The sequence below is a fragment of the Camelina sativa genome, chromosome 1 (genome assembly GCF_030686135.1).
Source record: "Camelina sativa cultivar CO46 ecotype springtype chromosome 1, ASM3068613v1".
NCBI classification, from domain to species: Eukaryota; Viridiplantae; Streptophyta; class Magnoliopsida; order Brassicales; family Brassicaceae; genus Camelina; species Camelina sativa.
In genome coordinates this window covers 479,569-496,059 of record NC_141880.1, presented here as the reverse complement: position 1 = coordinate 496,059, position 16,491 = coordinate 479,569, and the positions used below count along the sequence as shown (strand labels likewise).

Genomic DNA, 16,491 nt, shown 5'->3' with positions numbered 1-16,491 from the left:
CCAGATGGCAACACCGGTGAAAGCTGGTAGCCAAACTGGGACCAGAAACGTGACATCTCTCTCTCCATCCTTTTGATCTATGTTCTTCTTTGTTCCTTTGATCTATGTTTTTTTTTTTGTCGACAATTAAAACACTTAACCTTTTGTAATATTTATGTTTATATTATTTAGAATTTTATCTATCGAATTTCAATTTTTTTTTTTAGAATTTAATTCTCGATTCTGATTCTAAAAATATTTTTAGAATTTATTTTTTTTTAGAATTAACAAGCAAATAAAAAATATTTATGTACTAGTATATTAAATATCAATTCTGATTTTTTTTTATTATGCACAACAATTTGTGAGGGATGAACTATGGCAATATTGCAACGTATTTGCTAGAGACGAAAATCCTCGCAAATTGCGTGACAATTGCGAGATAAGAAATCCCTAGCAATCTGCGTGACATTCGCGAGGAAGGTAATCCCTCGCAAATTGCTAGTGGTTTGCGAGAAAAACATTCCGTCGCAATATGCGTGAGATTTGGGAGGAAGAATATTTCTCATAAAATTCGCGAGGAAATTGCAATGTTGATCAATTTGCGAGACGCGATTTGCGAGAAACTGGTGTCTTGCAAATCTCTTACTATGTCTATTTGTGAGGGATTTGCGATGTATTCTTCCATCGCAAATAGACTATTTTTTTGTAGTAGTGATATATATAAAATGGCAATTGGTGTATATATTTATGTTGTTTTTAATAATCAAGTGCCGTGTACTGCATAGAGTAACCGAATTATTTTTTTTGGTAAAATAAATAAAAAGGTAAAGTAAAATTATTTTCTTTACTGCTTTCTTTGTTACCTATGAGTCAGTTTGGTCTAACAAATCCCAACTTCCTATATATATTTATACCTCTATTTATATATAAGTTCTTTGATAAATACATATCTCTATTTTTCACTCTTGATCCGAGAAGTTAGGAAGGATCTGGTCAGAGGTTTCGGATTTGGGATCGTCGATCTCCACTGGAGACATCTCGCTCTCCTTTTTCCCCGTTAATCCCACGGACAAGTTAAAACCCCGCTGAAATAATCCACCAAAAGAAAAGAAAAAGATTAAAAAGCCCAATGGGTTTAACTCTTCGGAAGAAGCCCATTCTAAGTTACTAACATACAACGGCTAGGAAGATTCTCTCAGTGGCATGAGGTAGGACTGAGTGAGAATAAGATGTTGTTCATTGTCTCTGTTTCAAGATCCTTTTTATATAATGTTTGGAGTCTTTTCATTTTTCAGTTTCGAAATTTAACATGTAGCAAAGGCACCAAAGACTTAAGGGATATGATTTTATTATTGAAACACACGAAAAACCTCAAAGGAGAGATTGTCTCGGTTATAAATAGAACTACACCATCACTATTTAAATAAAACTCCGGCGACTTAAAAACGAACTGAAGAATCCGCCAGAAAATTGAGAAAACATAAAACCGAAAAAAAAACAAAAGGGAGAAGATAGATGATAGATTGAGCTAAATTAACCAAAACTGCGGGTGGTGGTCTTTTTGCTGCTCAAGCTTTGGTGGGTGGGTTAAGCTCATCCCAAGCTTCAATCCAAGTGACCATAGCATCTGCAAGCTTGTCAAAGTAAGGATCAATGACACTTAGCTTCTCCTTCACCATCTTGGACAGCTCCATGTAGCATTGTTGAACTGTCACAGCTTCTTTCGAGAGCTTTGCGCTCTGGAAGAAAGGAATGATATCCTCCTGCCAGAAGATTCCCTTGTACTCCTTCTTCAGGTTCACAAACGGGTTGCTAGCTTTGCTGTGGTAAATGTAGGGCAAACCTGTCTTCACTCCCAATCCCAGATGGTCACAGATCACCTGACGAACACAACCATAAGATGGAGATCAGTAAAAAAAAATACTTTAAATCCGTTGAAAAGTAAGGAGCAGTTTGGGGAAAGTAAGTACCTTGACACACCATCCAGCCCACATATCGTCGTAGCGACCAATAGGCTGACCATCACCCATGAGACCAAAGTACATAGCCGGGCCAATGAGCTCACGGTCGAAGGCCAAGTTCATGCCACACATAGGGAAAAGTGTTCCCTTTGGGATGGTCATAACAGCATCCACATACCTAGAAGTGATGCCAATTAAGCACTGTTAGCTTTATGTAACACCCAAAAAAAAATGTAGTAAGAAAATGTGAGATGAACTACCTTGTGTTCCTTTCCTTAGGCTTCACAAGTTGGGTCGGGGCATCGTAATCAGGGATGTTGAGCCACAGACCATGGGAAACAGCAGTGGAAACACCCTCACGTAGACTGAAAGGGTATCCACGAACGAAGTCAGCACCTTCACGGTATGGGTCGTACAAGGTGTTGAAGAAAAATGGAGATGATGGGCAGAGAAGGTTCTTGATGTGTTGCTCAAGAGCGTTCACAGCTTTTCCAGATGGATCCTTGGCAACCTATATAATAATACATGACAACAACAAATTCATATTTAAATTATAAGAAAGGATTATTCAAATGTACGTATAAGACCATGAGGGACCAAACAATACGTTACACGTGATTAAACCAACACATTGTGAAAGCAACATCAATGCTACAATCATGGCGTAACTGAAAACTCAAATTCTTCAAAAGCCCCACAAACCCCTAAAGAAGGGAATGTAAAGGTTGGACTTTTCTCCTCCTTAACCTAATGACAATAACATAAATGGGCAGGACAATGACACGCAAGAATCTTGTGAAGTTAACTCTTAAGACACTGATAGGTTGGTCCAACAACATTGACACTACCTAAACATAAGAGATCATGACAATGCCGACAAACATAAGACTAAATTCTGAAAACAGATCGAGAACCATCAGGCAAATGAGTGTTATAGATCTAGGTCATAACAGTGTTTTTGTAATCTAAGCAGGTTGACCTTCGAATATTCAATTTTGGATGTTAAGATCTGTTAAATCTACAGACTTTATCACTAGATCTCAAAGCAGAGTTTCCAGAATAAACAAAAAGAACAGATCTAATAAACAGAATTGTGGAGACTTACGAAGCAATCGTCGTCAATGGTGAAGATGTACTTCTTCTTGGAGACCATGTAGCCGAAGCAACGACAAGCAGAGTCCTTGAAGGAAATGCAGGAAGCTTTAGGACCAAGGATACGGTTGATGTCGTTCCTGTTGTAGAGCTCGTAGTCGAACCCTTCAGGTACAGCAATGGTCTTCGATGGATCTCCATCTTGGACGATGATCAGATGGTAAGGCTGGAGGAAAGGTCTCCACATCTCGAGGAAATCGAGGTTACGGATGGTAGGGATGACGATGTCGAGCTCATCCTTCAACTGTGGCATGTGATTAACCGGAATCCCAACGGTATTCGCCGGCTCAACCATGATTTGATGATTCAGAGAGAGCAGAAGAAGAAGAAGAAGAAGAAGAAGAAGAAGAAGAAGAAGAAGAAGAAGAAGAAGAAGAAGAAGAAGAAGGTTCTCAGATTTGAGAGAAGAAGAAGAAGAAGGTTCTCAGATTTGAGATCGGAGGAGATGGGAGACTCTGAATGACCGTCGCTTTGGTTTTTATATTGGATTTGGTACGTGCGAGGGGTTTGCGAGACACGTGTGAGGTTTGACACGTGGTTGATTAAGACTCGTTCAACAGGTCAAAGGAAACCTTTGTTATTGTGTTATGTTATGTGTTATGGTGAGGAAGTGAAGACTTTTCTATTTTTTGTCCTCTTGATGTCCGTATTCTATGGGGATGCAAAAATTAATCTTATTTTTCGGACTTTGCAATTTAATTATTATTTGTTTGCTATTAATGAATTGTCTTATTGGTTTAGAAAATAAAAACATTTTTTGTTTGAATAAATTTCCGAAAAAATAGAAGCTTGTAATCTTGTCTTGAGGATATAATGTATTTTTAGATATTTATCTCCACACCACAAAAAAAAACAAAATTATATGAATATTTTTTAAATAGATATTTGTGATGAATATCCCATACTTTTTTGTATATATGTATGATTTTTGAATTAACTTATCAGATATACGTCCAAATAATATGGATTTATCTGTTTTTATTTACACTTTTTTTATTTGACAGATTTTTAGTTTAATTTTTTTAGCCATTGAAATTTTGGAAACTAATTACTGTTTTGACTAACTAAAGGGGCAAAACATTCAAAATACATACACAATAAATATGTGTTTTCAATTGGTATCAACAGGACCAAAACACTAATTACTGTTTTGACTAACTAAAGGTGCAAATCATTCAAAATATATAATTATCTTTCTTAATTTAATGGTCAATATATTAAATATGTCAACAAAAAAAAACTTAATTGTCATTTGTTTGACTGTGCCATCTTTTTTTATTTTATTTTTAGTTAAGGCTTTAGTTAAGTTAAACAAGTGTTGTTTCTTGTTCAATTATTCACTTTTGGACTTGAGAGTAAATTGAAGAGTTTATGATATTAGGTCTAGCTAAGCTAACCTTATAAAGGATCTATCTTTTAGCTAGCAATGTAATTCATTTTCGGCTTACAATTATTTCTTACTTGATTTACCATAAATGTACCTAAATTCGTGTCTGCGTTTTTAACAGACAGAAAAAAGTCGTATGTGAGGAATTAAAAGTTGGGGATACAAAAACCGAACAATAAATTAATACTTTTTGACCGGAGTGTAAAATCAATAAAGGTGTCAATTAGAATGTAATCAGGCTTTTTTAGCTCATAAGAGCACTATTATTGGTCATACTTGTTTTAGATGTCTCAAAGTTTTTTTTATATAGATATATGTTATTTTTATAACTTAATTTAATTTATTATTCAACACCAATAAGAATACATCTGGCCATTTTTTTTCTCATTATTTTTTGACACTCATCCCCACAGTATGTGGGATGGGAATGCTCTAATGGGAATAATGAATTTTAAAACTGTCCTCGATCTACTTTATTGTGGAACGAAGGAACATTCGCATGTGTGGGAAGCTCAATCTTAGATTTTAAATTTTTACATTCCTTTTAGGCTTTTAGCAGAAGTTCATATACAATAATACGAATTAGTACTTTAATTATAAAAGACACACACCACGGATAATATTCTTTATACAGTACTTCATACTTATGTTGGGATTTGATAAAATTCCAGTGCATTTCCCGGAATAACAAATTTTATCAATAAAGAATAATTGAGATGATTTGTTTACATGTAATTTATAACAATCAAAAATCATTGGAGATTGATCTTAAACGTCGTGGGGAGCTCGTCGATGCACGTTGCGAATATATGTGATCATTGCATTTGCATGCATCGTGAAAAATCCACATAACATCTTCTTTTTATAAAAATCCTTTAAAACATTACAAATGGAATAACCATGAGGTGATGGGCTAGTGGTTCTAATCTAGGTGGAAGAGTCGCCATGTTGGTCTAAGACAGAGATCGATTCTCCCCAAACGCATAATTGTTTAGCTTTATCCTTTTGGCCACATAGGTATGGGCAGTGGGATACCCTCTCTCCAGAGATATTAGTCTCAGATCCCCATAGATATGAGGATTTACTCTCTGAGTTACTAAAAAAAAGAAAAACATTACAAATGGAACGTGAACCTATAATCACTATAATAACAAAAAAATACATTGATTGCTATAGATCTCGCACTGGTATTAGTTGAAAAATATGGAACATGATCGAACGTTTCAATATTTTTCTCAGACAATTAGTTAAACAAAAACCCAACAAATAGTAAGAGTTCAATGGGCTTTTAAAGTTTATGGATTTGGCCCATTGAATAAACCTTCATTAATTATGGATCTTTTTGTGTTTTTTTCCTGAAACCTAATTGGCTTCTTCGTCTTTTCGCGCCGCTCATCTTCTTCTTCTTCTTCTTCCAGATAAAATCGTATTCCTCTGATTTCTCCGTTCTAGAATCACGACTCATAGAAAATGGGCTCACGGCAAGGACCACCGAAGCATCAGAACAAATTCGCCTGGGTTCCCAAAGCCGGCGTCAAGATCAACGAAACGGTAAACAGTTTGCTCTGCTATGAGGTTAACGAAACTGAGTGATTAGTGTAGTTGGATCCTTAATTTTTCTGGAAATTTCTGGTTTTTTTAGGAAGTAGGCGGGAGATTTAGACCATTATCGGAGATAACTGGAGTTTGCTATCGGTGTAGAGAGCAGATAGCTTGGAAACGCCGCTACGGCAAATACAAAACCCTAACTGAAGCCACCAAATGGTATTGTTGATTGAATTTAAAGTGTTCTTTTGTATGTGTCTTTCTCTGTTGAACCTTGTCAATCTTAATCGAACTGATTTGTTTGTTCTTTGTGTTAGTTTTCTTAAAAGAGCGAACTTTTTTTTTTTGGGTTGTTGTTATAGTCAGAAGTGTACTAAGCGAAATGTTCGTCAAGCATACCATAAGTTATGCCCTGGTTAGTGTTTTTTTTTCTTTGTTTTTGTTGGCAATGAAGAAGAATACATCAGTATCTTGTTTTTGAGTTGATGTGTTAATAGTACTAAACTGGTTACAGGTTGTGCCAAGGAGCAAAAGGTGTGTGCGAAGTGTTGTTCCCGTGTTGATCAAATCCTTGGAAGGTAAGTTTAATCTTGAAGAAAGTCTTTCTTTTGCTACTGCTAAGATGCTGGTTTTCTTCTGAGTTAGTTTGGTAGATATGATGTTAAGCTAATGTAGAGGTAATTGTTCGTTTCTCGCAGAGATATTTATGAGGTAGAGGCTGAACAGAAGATGCTTGATGAGGTTAGTCTTTTACTTATTCTGCTTCCAAGTCCTATTTCCTGCTTGCGGGTTTTTTTTTACTGAAATTAAAGATGTTTTTTGGGTTCTCACTGAATTTTTTTACTAAATGTGATGCAGACTATCAAGAATGCTAGGGAAAGGGATCGAAGGACGCTATTACGTGCGGTAAGCTTCTTTAGTTATGTGCCCTTTTTACTACCTATGACTCCAAACAATTAGAGTTATATCTTACATTTAAGAGGGTTTAAGATTTGTAAATGTATATGTTTGTGTTATTAGTCCTAAAGTTGCGTATTTGCATGACACAGATGAACAAAGATAATAAGCCTAAATCAGATGAAGCTACAAGGAGTGATAGTAGCAAGGTCGGCGATGTGTTTCCCTCAACATCCCTTGAAGAATATGCAAACAAGTCAGGAAGAGTTAGCGGGAGTATTGGTCATGGTATTGTATCTGATCATGGCCATGATGATGAAGCGAGTGGACCTGAATCAGATGAGGATCGCACTGGTGATGATGAGCATGATTTGCGAGAAGATAGTGATGCAACTGAGCCATCTCAACTGCAGAAATAAACTCAATTTTGATAGTATTGTGAGATTTTGCAAAACCGGTTATTGTTGTTGTTTCCATAGACTTTACTTTGTGACCTCACTCTGCAATGCAAAGACTAGCAAAGGATCATATTATGGTTGTATCTTGTATGTGATGGGATTTAAACGGGCCTAAATAGTAGTTTCGTATCGGCCCAATTTTCCAACACCAACGTCTCTATCTCTAGTAATGTCTAGAGACAAAAATGTGAACAAGAATGTTTGAAATTGAAAAAGAAATTGCAAATGCTAGCTAAGTGCATTAATGCTTGTGCATTAAGTCAAATTATTACACTTGGCACGAAAAAAAACCATCTCATCGCCCACTAAAGCAGCCTTCTTTTGGCTTTCATTAATCTCTCTCTGTCTTTGCGCACAAAAAAAAAACCCAAAAGCTGGAATTCTCCATTTTCAATGAGCAATTATGAGTTTTTAAACCTCATTAAACTTGGTAGATTAATCTCAAAGATTTCGAAGCTAATTGGTCATTTCTTGTTAATCACTTTGGCTTTATCTCCTAAGCTTTTTTGCTTGACTGTTATAATACGTCGAGCTTCTTCAGTCTTCGTCCTGTCTTGTCACTTGTCAGAGACTTAATATTCAAGAAGAAGACGAGTTTCTTTCTCTCTCTCTCTTTCTCTTCAGAAACAAAAAAATGGGTTTCTTGTGCTCTTCTTCAATCTTCTTCAAGCTCGGAATATCTATAATCTTTCTAGTGTCTTTCTCTTGTTATACTCCTTCAGGTAAGCCGAAAGATTCCATCTTTATTCAAGCTTTTCGCAGTTCATTGTTGTACTTACGAACTAGGGTTTTATTTCGTCTCTGAGTCTGAGTGTAACTTGGCTTCTGGGTTTCGCTCGAAACTGAACAAAGCTTCCTTCCTCCTTTGTTCCCCATGTTTTAATTATTTCTTAAAAAGTTTGCTAGGAGATTGTGTTTATTGAGTTCTGTAAGATAGGAATTGCTTGATGGTTTTGGGTGCATAGAGAAAGAGAGGAGTTACTTCTTTTGGTTTTCAAGGAGCTTATTAGTCTCAAAGAGAAGATCTTTTTGACATTTCAATTTCATCTTCAATGCTCTGTTACTAGAGAAAGAGAGAATCTTTGAGAAAAGTTTACAAAAAAAAATGCGCTTCAATGTATGTGTGAGTCATGGTGTTGCTTTTGGGGTTGTTTCAGAAGCTTATGACCCTTTGGATCCAAGTGGGAACATTACTATCAAATGGGATATCATGACCTGGACTGCAGATGGCTATGTGGTATGTATACATACATTAGCTTCAAATTTTGGGGATTTCTTGACTCTTAATTGTGCATTTAATTAATACCTTGATTCTTTTCACGGTGCAGGCGGTTGTGACAATCTATAATTTCCAGCAATATCGTCACATTCAGGCACCAGGTTGGACTGTTGGATGGTCATGGGCAAAGAGAGAGGTTATATGGGGAATGAATGGAGGCCAAACAACAGAACAAGGAGATTGTTCGAAATTCAAAGGAAACATTCCTCATTGCTGTAAAAAGACACCTTCTGTTGTTGATCTCTTACCCGGTACTCCTTACAATCAGCAGATTGCTAATTGTTGCAGAGGCGGTGTCATCAACTCGTGGGCTCAAGATCCTGCTACTGCTGTTTCTGCTTTCCAGCTCACTGTTGGACAAGCTGGAACCACAAATAAGACTGTTAGGGTACCTAAGAATTTCACTCTCAAGGCTCCTGGACCTGGCTATACTTGTAGCCCTGGGAAGATTGTAAAACCGACTAGATTTATCGGTACTGACAAACGAAGAGTTACACAAGCATTAAGTAAGTTACTCTCTCTCTTGAAATCTACCAAAAGATTATTCAACTTTGAGTGGAATTAAAACTAAGTTTGGGTTTTTCCTTTCTGCTGTGTGACAGTGACTTGGAATGTAACTTGCACATACTCGCAGTTCTTAGCTCAGAAAACACCTACTTGCTGTGTATCACTTTCATCGTTTTATAACAGCACAATAGTTTCTTGTCCGACATGCTCTTGTGGATGCCGAAACACTTCTCAGCCAGGGAATTGTGTAGAGTAAGTTCTTCTCATGGCTTTCATTACCTGAAAATATGTTAACTTGTTTGGCTAATTTTGGTGTCTTGTCTTTCCACTCACAGCCCAAAAGGTCCTCGGATAGCATCGGTCATTCCAAATCCTGGGAAGAACGCATATATACCGCCCCTAGTCCAATGTACACATCATATGTGTCCAGTTAGAATCCACTGGCATGTGAAGGTTAACTACAAGCTGTACTGGAGAGTTAAAGTCACCATCACAAATTTCAACTACAACATGAACTATACACAGTGGAATCTCGTCGTGCAGCATCCTAATTTCGACAATCTCACTCAGACTTTTAGCTTCAACTATAAACCCTTGACTCCTTATGCTTCCATAAGTAAGCACCATCATCAATCAATCCCTTGTTTCCATACAAAGGAACAAATCTTGATGTGTTTTTGTTTTCTTGATGAGTTTTTGTTTTCATTGATATAGATGATACTGGGATTCTCTGGGGAATAAAGTTCTACAATGATCTTTTGATGAAAGCTGGTCCATTTGGTAATGTACAATCTGAGCTACTTTTCCAGAAAGATGCATCAGCTTTCACATTTGAGAAAGGTTGGGCATTTCCAAGAAGAATCTATTTCAATGGAGATAACTGTGTCATGCCTCCACCAGATTCTTACCCTTGGCTGCCCAATACCGGTTCACACAGATCAATTGGTTCTCGGTTTGCAGCAATGGCCTTGTTGTTACTGACTGTGCTCCTACATGGGAACTTGTAAGAAACAAGAAATCAAGAGAGAATTGTTAGCTTAGTGTTTCCTATCGACTGTTGTCTGTACGCTTTACAACGGTTTTATCTTTGTATGATCACTAATTAGATCCAATGATAATAATGGTTACTAGTATACGATTCTTCGTCTCCAGTCTAACTATTAATACCATTCGCGAGTCCTCCACCTAGTGGTGGCAAATGGTGTATGCACTGTGTACTGTGGCAACGAAATAAGAACATTATTAAGCAAAAAATATTGTATAGCAGAAGTCTCCGCATTGATTTAAGGACAAAAAAGATTCAAAGACCACAAAACTCTGCAAGCAAATACACAGAGAGTGAAAGCTTTAAGAAAACAAAAGATTCGTTCTAGAATTGAGCTTTTTCTGGGGATGCAAACGGTTTCTCTTGATAGCTTTTTCAACGAACAGTCAACCCTTGAATTGCTACAGCAGATGATGATGATGCCTGAGAACCTTCCTCGGTTACCTTGTTCGATTCGATTGTAGTTATGATGTTTGAAATGTTGTCCTACAAAAACCCCACAGAAGAATCAGATTCATGAGATGATTTTGTAGTCAAAAGATGCAAAAGTAAGTGTCTTTACCCTCCAAGTCGCAAGCTTTGTTCGAAGAGATTGCCATTGCTTTGTCCCAAATTCACGTTCGGAACAGCGGCTGAAAGATATGAATCAAACCATCAAGTTAAAAATGTCAAGTAGAAATGTATATTAGTACAGAGTTTGTATAGATGTGTGACTTGCCTGACAATTACAACTTGGTTCATCTGATCCATCTTACAATCAATCAATTTCGCAGTTATTGCCCTCACAATCCATAACTCGACCTCCTCTTCGTTTACCTAAAAACACAAAAAACAGTAAGCAACCAAGAGAGTCACAATATTTCAAGTCTTCTGCCAGCAGAGGAGTTTTTTTTTACCTCTAGCGTGTCTTTAATTGAAGCGTAAGGTATTTTGCCAGATTCATCAGAAGCCAAGTCGACTAGTGACAACAATCTCATTTTCGTAAGACAATCTTCATCGACAAGCCCTATAAACACCAAAGGATGCATCAGGAGATCATGCTCAAGAAAAGCAGGAAATGAAATAACGTTTTAACTACCATAGCTTTGCAGAAAATCCGAATTCGCAATTTGGAATTCTGTGTAGGCATTTAGTCTCTGTGTAAGAAAGATCTTCAGAAGCTGGTAAACCGGTGCATATTTAGCATCCTTTTCCAACTGCGCTACGGCTGGCAAGTCCAATAAATCACACTGCAGTTTTTAAAATCATCAATGAGATTTCAGTAAAACATATAAAAGCAGTGTCAGAACAAGAAAGATGAATCTCACACATCCAACACACATTAATACTTTTATGAATTATGATACCTGGAAAATACTGGAAGCTTTGACAAATTCGATAACTGCACGCACAGCCTCCTCCTTAGCTTCATCTAGGCCCTGAGCCTCCTCATTAGAGAAAGTCGCTAGATACTTAGTCAAGAACGTAAGGGATTCTTTCACCAAGCTGGAGTATTAACAGAAAAAACCCATGAGGCTATAGCTATACCTTAACGGAAAACACAAGAAAACCAGAGAGAGAATGACTGATGATCAGGGTTATAAAATACAGATTATGTTGCAGTACCTTTTGTTTTCTCTCAGCACATAAGCAATGGCAAGAAAGAGTTCCCTCTGATGTTTAATGTCGATATTCCACTCTTTCAAGAAGTTATCAATCTTCTTAAAAGAAGAAACTATGTACTCAGTAACCTTGCCATCAACAGCCAGTGTTAGAGCTTTCATGTACACTTGAAAGCGAGCATACGGATGGTCGAGAAGGTTGTAGAGATTGAAGAGGCTACACAAAGACAGGAAAAGAAAATGAGAAGTATGTGTGATACATAAACAAAGCGTTATAATATAAGCTGCAAAGAATCATACATCTTCAAACGCAGTGAAGCTTTGTCACTCGGTTGTTGAGCAACCTTGGAAGATATAACTTTCACCATTTCGAGGAGTTCCTCAGGGCTTTTCACATTCTTAACAAGACTACAAATTATGGTGTAGGTACACTCAAGATCTGAATCAAGAGAGGCAAACAAATGATAAATGAATAAGGAACATACAAAAAGAAGGACACTGTGTTTTAGTAAAAAGAAAATAGGAACACAAACCTTTCTCAGATATCTTGGAAGATACCAATTCAGCAGAAGTTACCATTAAGGTAGCCAATTCAAGCGACTTCCCTGCTCCTATCGACTCCTCAGCCTCCTTACATAGCCTAGTAATTTCTGGTTCTGCAGCCTAAAATGAAGAAGACAAGTTCCAATAAACCAGAGCTAGTTAAGTAGCGTAATCAGAGTAATCTCAGATGGTACGCAACACAATCATGAGCAATGTACAAGTCCAAATAACTACTGCAACAACAACAAAAAAAAGAGGAGTATCGAATTGAGTCTATCAAACCCTAAACCCATACATACACCAATCAGATGCATCAAACGAAACAACATACACTTAATCAAATTTCTCTATTTCCCATCTCCCCCGATGAAATTCTCAAACAAAGGTGTGGTAGAAGTGGTACCTCGGGACCAGCATCGGCCCAGGCGAGCTGGGAAGTGAATCGGACAACAGCGAGAAAAGGATCTTCTTCGGAAGTGGGAACAATCGTCGTCATAGCTTCGCTCCGGTTTCGAATCTTCTCGGCGGCGCTGAAGAACAAAATCCTCAGAAATCAGAACTTGTTTCAGCAAGCCGAGCAGCAGAGAGAAGAAAATGAAAACCCTAATCTATATTTTTTTTTTATCATTTTCGGTTTAGCTAACCGGAACCGAATCCGATTCACAATATTTAACGGTTTAGGCATCGGACGGCTAATAAATTATAATAAAATCCAACGGTGATGATTGAACTCTGGTTCACAAACCCTTATAAAAATCAATCTCTTCATCAGCTAGCATTTGACAAGATTAGGGTTTAAACGCCGCCGTGTTTCGCCGGATCGCCACCGTTGAAGTCAAGATGGTACGTTTTCTCTCTCTCTATGTATCCATCCTTCTTTCTCTCTCTTCTCTACCTTTTGTTTGCCTGATGGATTTCACGATTCCTGATGATCTTAGCCGTCGCACAAGACGTTCATGATCAAGAAGAAGCTGGGGAAGAAGATGAGACAGAACAGGCCAATCCCTAATTGGATCCGTCTCCGTACCGACAACAGGATCAGGTTTATAGATTTTTTTTTTTTTTTTTTTTGTGATCATTGATAAAGTTACAGACTTTTTGATACTGAGTGAGTTTCATTGTTTCAACTTCACACAGGTACAACGCTAAGCGTAGGCACTGGCGCCGTACCAAGCTTGGGTTCTAGAGCACTGTCGAGACCACAGCTATGACTCAGATTCGTCCGAGTTTCCTAATTGCTTCTCTTGGGTCTTTGACCCCTATAAAGTTTTAGTTTTTTGTTAAGGATTTTTGTTGGCTTTGCTCTCTTAAATCTTAAGACTTGCATAATGCTTGAATATGAATCCTTTCTCCTTCAATATGAATATGAATCTTTTTTTTTTCTGTTTCTCTAATCTTATGCTAGTAATCATATTCAATCTTGATTCTGTTTCTTAGTTTCATTTTGATTTCGATCTCTAGGTAGATCAGTACTTAGTTTATTTCCTTGAAACTTACAGAAAACATTGTCTGATTTTTTTGTAACAACACAAAGAATTAGATCTCAAAGGCAAACATCAGAATTGAATCACACACAGGGGTTCACAGAGGGATAAAGCCACACTTTTGATGATTTACACAAATCCGAGTTATCGGATACACAAAAAGTAAACTTGATTATTTGTTTCCAGATCCAGCAGGACTTGGTCCTCCAAACAGGTAACCAAGAGAAGATCCTCCACCAGGAGCTGCATGAACCTTAGTAGATGGCCTGTCCTGTTCTCATCAACACATTTTTTTTTTTTTGGGGTTTGTCAGTTTTCTCTCTAAATCAGAATCAAACTCTTCTTCTTGAATCTCAAAACGTGAAAAATCTCTGACTTACCGTGAGAAAGTTTCCACAGTTTTGGCCTTCTGATCTGAAGTAGTTATTAGGGCTTCCTCTAACACCAGCAGATGTCTTCTTGTTGTCAGTCACCGTAGTAGTCGTGGTGGTAATCGGTCTCCCTCCGGTTCCATCGGTGGTAGTTGTGGTGGTCGTAGTCGTAGTAGTCCCCATTGCGGCTGCGGCGGTGGAAGAAGGCTGACCGGAACCAAAGAGATAGCCGAGAGAACTTTCATTAACACCATTGTTCACTCCTCTTGCTTTACCCATCTTGCAAGATCTGAATTGTGGAAATGGTTTAAGTTTGTTTATTAATCAGATCAGTACATTAAAGATGGAGAAAGATCCAAAAAAAAAAAGAGATTACCGTTGAATCATTAAAGATACACGTTGTAATAAGAGAGATCTATCTATCTAAAGGAAAGGATTGATTTTTTTACCTCTCTGTCTCTGTAGTCTGTAGTCTGTAGTCTGTAGTCTGTAGTAGTATCTTCTGCTCTCTACTTCTTCTTTCTTCTTCAACGATTGGCCGCAAATCAAGGAAGAGAGAAACAGTTGGAAATGGATATGCACTGAGCCACTCAGAGAGGAAGAAATGACACAACAAAAGTATTCCAAAATGGGCTTAAAGGGGCCTTCTTTGGGCTTACGTAATACCATAGACATAGAACAAAAGTTTTGCGCATAGGTTGTTGGAATTTTTTTTTTTTTTTTTTGTAGAAAATCATTAAAATCACACACACACAAAAACTATAACATGCTTTTGAAGAAACAATTTCTTTATAAAACCAAAAAGGAAAAGTAGGCGAGAATAATGAGATGCATTTTCTTTTGAAAATTTCTGACACGAGAAACTAACCACAATGTGTGAACCCATGACTTTGAGGATCATCATCATCATTCATCATCATCATCATCATCATCATCCTACGGAGGAGATTTCCTAGTTGACTCTACTGAAGATTTTAATTGATGTTGAAAGATGCCAATGAAATTAAAAAAGAAAATTCTCACCCTCTCTTTTGCTTTTTTTCATTTTGCGCCCATTCTCTCCTTTTTTCAAAGTACAAGACTTATCTCTTTTAATTTGGTCGACCTTAAAAGTTTGATTCCTATATCTTTACATCTTTTATTTACATGTACTATAATATATATGTGATTATGTGAATGTGAATTAAGGAATGAAACTTTGGTTTACAAACATGCTTTGTTAGCAGAATATATATATAGTTTCCTTGCCAAAGAAAAGAAAAACCAATGTTAACATATATTAAAAAAAAAAAAACTTATGTTTCGTTAACTACACATTGAACAAGGATAATAAAAAAGATAAGAAACGCAAAAAAGTTGCATCATTTGTTATTGGCAGAGAAAGCATACGATACTCTTACATGGTTTCCATACTTCGATCGTCTTTATGGTTACATTTCTTTTTCCACATGTGTTGAACAGAATTATTAAGGACATTTCTAGAGAAGCACATTTTAACAAACTCCAAGGTACATGCACTTGAAAGCTTTAATTACCTTATGGGTTTAGAGAGTTAAGGCCCATCTGACGACTGGCACAACTCCAGGATTATAAGATTTTTTTCTCTTCTGCTAAATGATACTAAGTGAATAGACCTATTAAATCGAAGAACAGTACGTATATTGGAACCGAATAGTAGTATATATATTGAAAATATGAGTCATGAATCTCTTCGTAAAACTTAACACTTTTACGTGTGTGTGGATGTTAATTAAGACCAACGTCAATTAAAGACCGATGAGCGATGACCTCAAAAATAGCGATTGTTATATCGGACTTCTTTTTATTTTGGGTCTTCCCTAATCTTAGATCCGTCGTATGTGGCATTAAATTATAGTTGTTATAGTTAATTTGTAATCATGATGAAGAAAGGAATCTTGACTTAGCTCCTCGTTAACTATCTAAATCTGTAGAGTATATATATAGATTTAGTACTACAAATAATTTTCATTGTTTATAGGACGAAAGATGATAATAAACTTAAGCTTAGTGATTAGTTTTCTGAAAGCACTTACGTAAACTAGTACTATATATTAGTCAGATGACTACTAATCTAGTCAAATATGTGGGCATGAATATAGCCAGAAAAATCCACTAATAAATTCACGCTGAATTGTGATCCCTTAGTTTTCTTACAAAAATTTCTATCAAACTACTTCCCTGAAACATTTTTTTCGCAACTAATTTATAGAAAAAGCATATGACACTCTTTTACCTCTCTATCAAACAACACATAAACT

General features: G+C 36.8%; 6 protein-coding genes across 7 annotated transcripts; 3 read left to right on the top strand and 3 right to left on the bottom strand.

The window, feature by feature from the left end:
- Nucleotides 1-1,313: 1,313 nt before the first annotated feature.
- LOC104742501 (UDP-arabinopyranose mutase 1) lies at nt 1,314-3,689 on the bottom strand. Its single transcript, XM_010463862.3, has 4 exons — nt 3,049-3,689; nt 2,204-2,454; nt 1,953-2,121; nt 1,314-1,862 (listed from the first exon to the last, which is right to left on the bottom strand). The coding sequence occupies exons 1-4, from the start codon at nt 3,388-3,390 to the stop codon at nt 1,551-1,553; spliced, it is 1,074 nt and encodes a 357-aa protein (XP_010462164.2). The 5' UTR covers nt 3,391-3,689; the 3' UTR covers nt 1,314-1,550.
- Nucleotides 3,690-5,830: 2,141 nt separating this feature from the next.
- On the top strand, nt 5,831-7,528 carry LOC104740997 (uncharacterized). 2 transcript variants are annotated; one of them, XM_010462830.3, is made up of 7 exons: nt 5,831-6,033; nt 6,125-6,246; nt 6,390-6,442; nt 6,542-6,605; nt 6,726-6,768; nt 6,886-6,933; nt 7,077-7,528. In XM_010462830.3, exons 1-7 carry the CDS (start codon nt 5,953-5,955, stop codon nt 7,341-7,343), a joined length of 678 nt encoding a protein of 225 aa, XP_010461132.1. In that variant the 5' UTR covers nt 5,831-5,952; the 3' UTR covers nt 7,344-7,528. The 2 variants fall into 2 exon arrangements, with proteins under 2 accessions (XP_010461132.1, XP_010460417.1); XM_010462115.3 differs by having other exon boundaries at nt 5,840-6,033; nt 6,345-6,442.
- An 88-nt stretch (nt 7,529-7,616) lies between these two features.
- Nucleotides 7,617-10,301, top strand: LOC104740116 (COBRA-like protein 1). The gene is made up of 6 exons (XM_010461006.3): nt 7,617-8,104; nt 8,540-8,619; nt 8,711-9,167; nt 9,264-9,420; nt 9,504-9,784; nt 9,883-10,301. Exons 1-6 carry the CDS (start codon nt 8,017-8,019, stop codon nt 10,173-10,175), a joined length of 1,356 nt encoding a protein of 451 aa, XP_010459308.2. The 5' UTR covers nt 7,617-8,016; the 3' UTR covers nt 10,176-10,301.
- Nucleotides 10,302-10,386: 85 nt separating this feature from the next.
- LOC104739251 (uncharacterized) lies at nt 10,387-13,297 on the bottom strand. Its single transcript, XM_010459920.3, has 10 exons — nt 12,761-13,297; nt 12,348-12,477; nt 12,115-12,253; nt 11,819-12,031; nt 11,560-11,698; nt 11,292-11,442; nt 11,110-11,219; nt 10,932-11,029; nt 10,776-10,845; nt 10,387-10,699 (listed from the first exon to the last, which is right to left on the bottom strand). The coding sequence occupies exons 1-10, from the start codon at nt 12,851-12,853 to the stop codon at nt 10,589-10,591; spliced, it is 1,254 nt and encodes a 417-aa protein (XP_010458222.1). The 5' UTR covers nt 12,854-13,297; the 3' UTR covers nt 10,387-10,588.
- On the top strand, nt 13,082-13,751 carry LOC104738418 (large ribosomal subunit protein eL39y). The gene is made up of 3 exons (XM_010458847.3): nt 13,082-13,200; nt 13,296-13,399; nt 13,495-13,751. The coding sequence occupies exons 1-3, from the start codon at nt 13,198-13,200 to the stop codon at nt 13,541-13,543; spliced, it is 156 nt and encodes a 51-aa protein (XP_010457149.1). The 5' UTR covers nt 13,082-13,197; the 3' UTR covers nt 13,544-13,751.
- Nucleotides 13,752-13,893: 142 nt separating this feature from the next.
- Nucleotides 13,894-15,310, bottom strand: LOC104736394 (protein SPIRAL1-like 3). The gene is made up of 3 exons (XM_010457431.3): nt 14,662-15,310; nt 14,222-14,501; nt 13,894-14,112 (listed from the first exon to the last, which is right to left on the bottom strand). The coding sequence occupies exons 2-3, from the start codon at nt 14,489-14,491 to the stop codon at nt 14,014-14,016; spliced, it is 369 nt and encodes a 122-aa protein (XP_010455733.1). The 5' UTR covers nt 14,492-14,501; nt 14,662-15,310; the 3' UTR covers nt 13,894-14,013.
- Between the last annotated feature and the right edge of the window lie 1,181 nt (nt 15,311-16,491).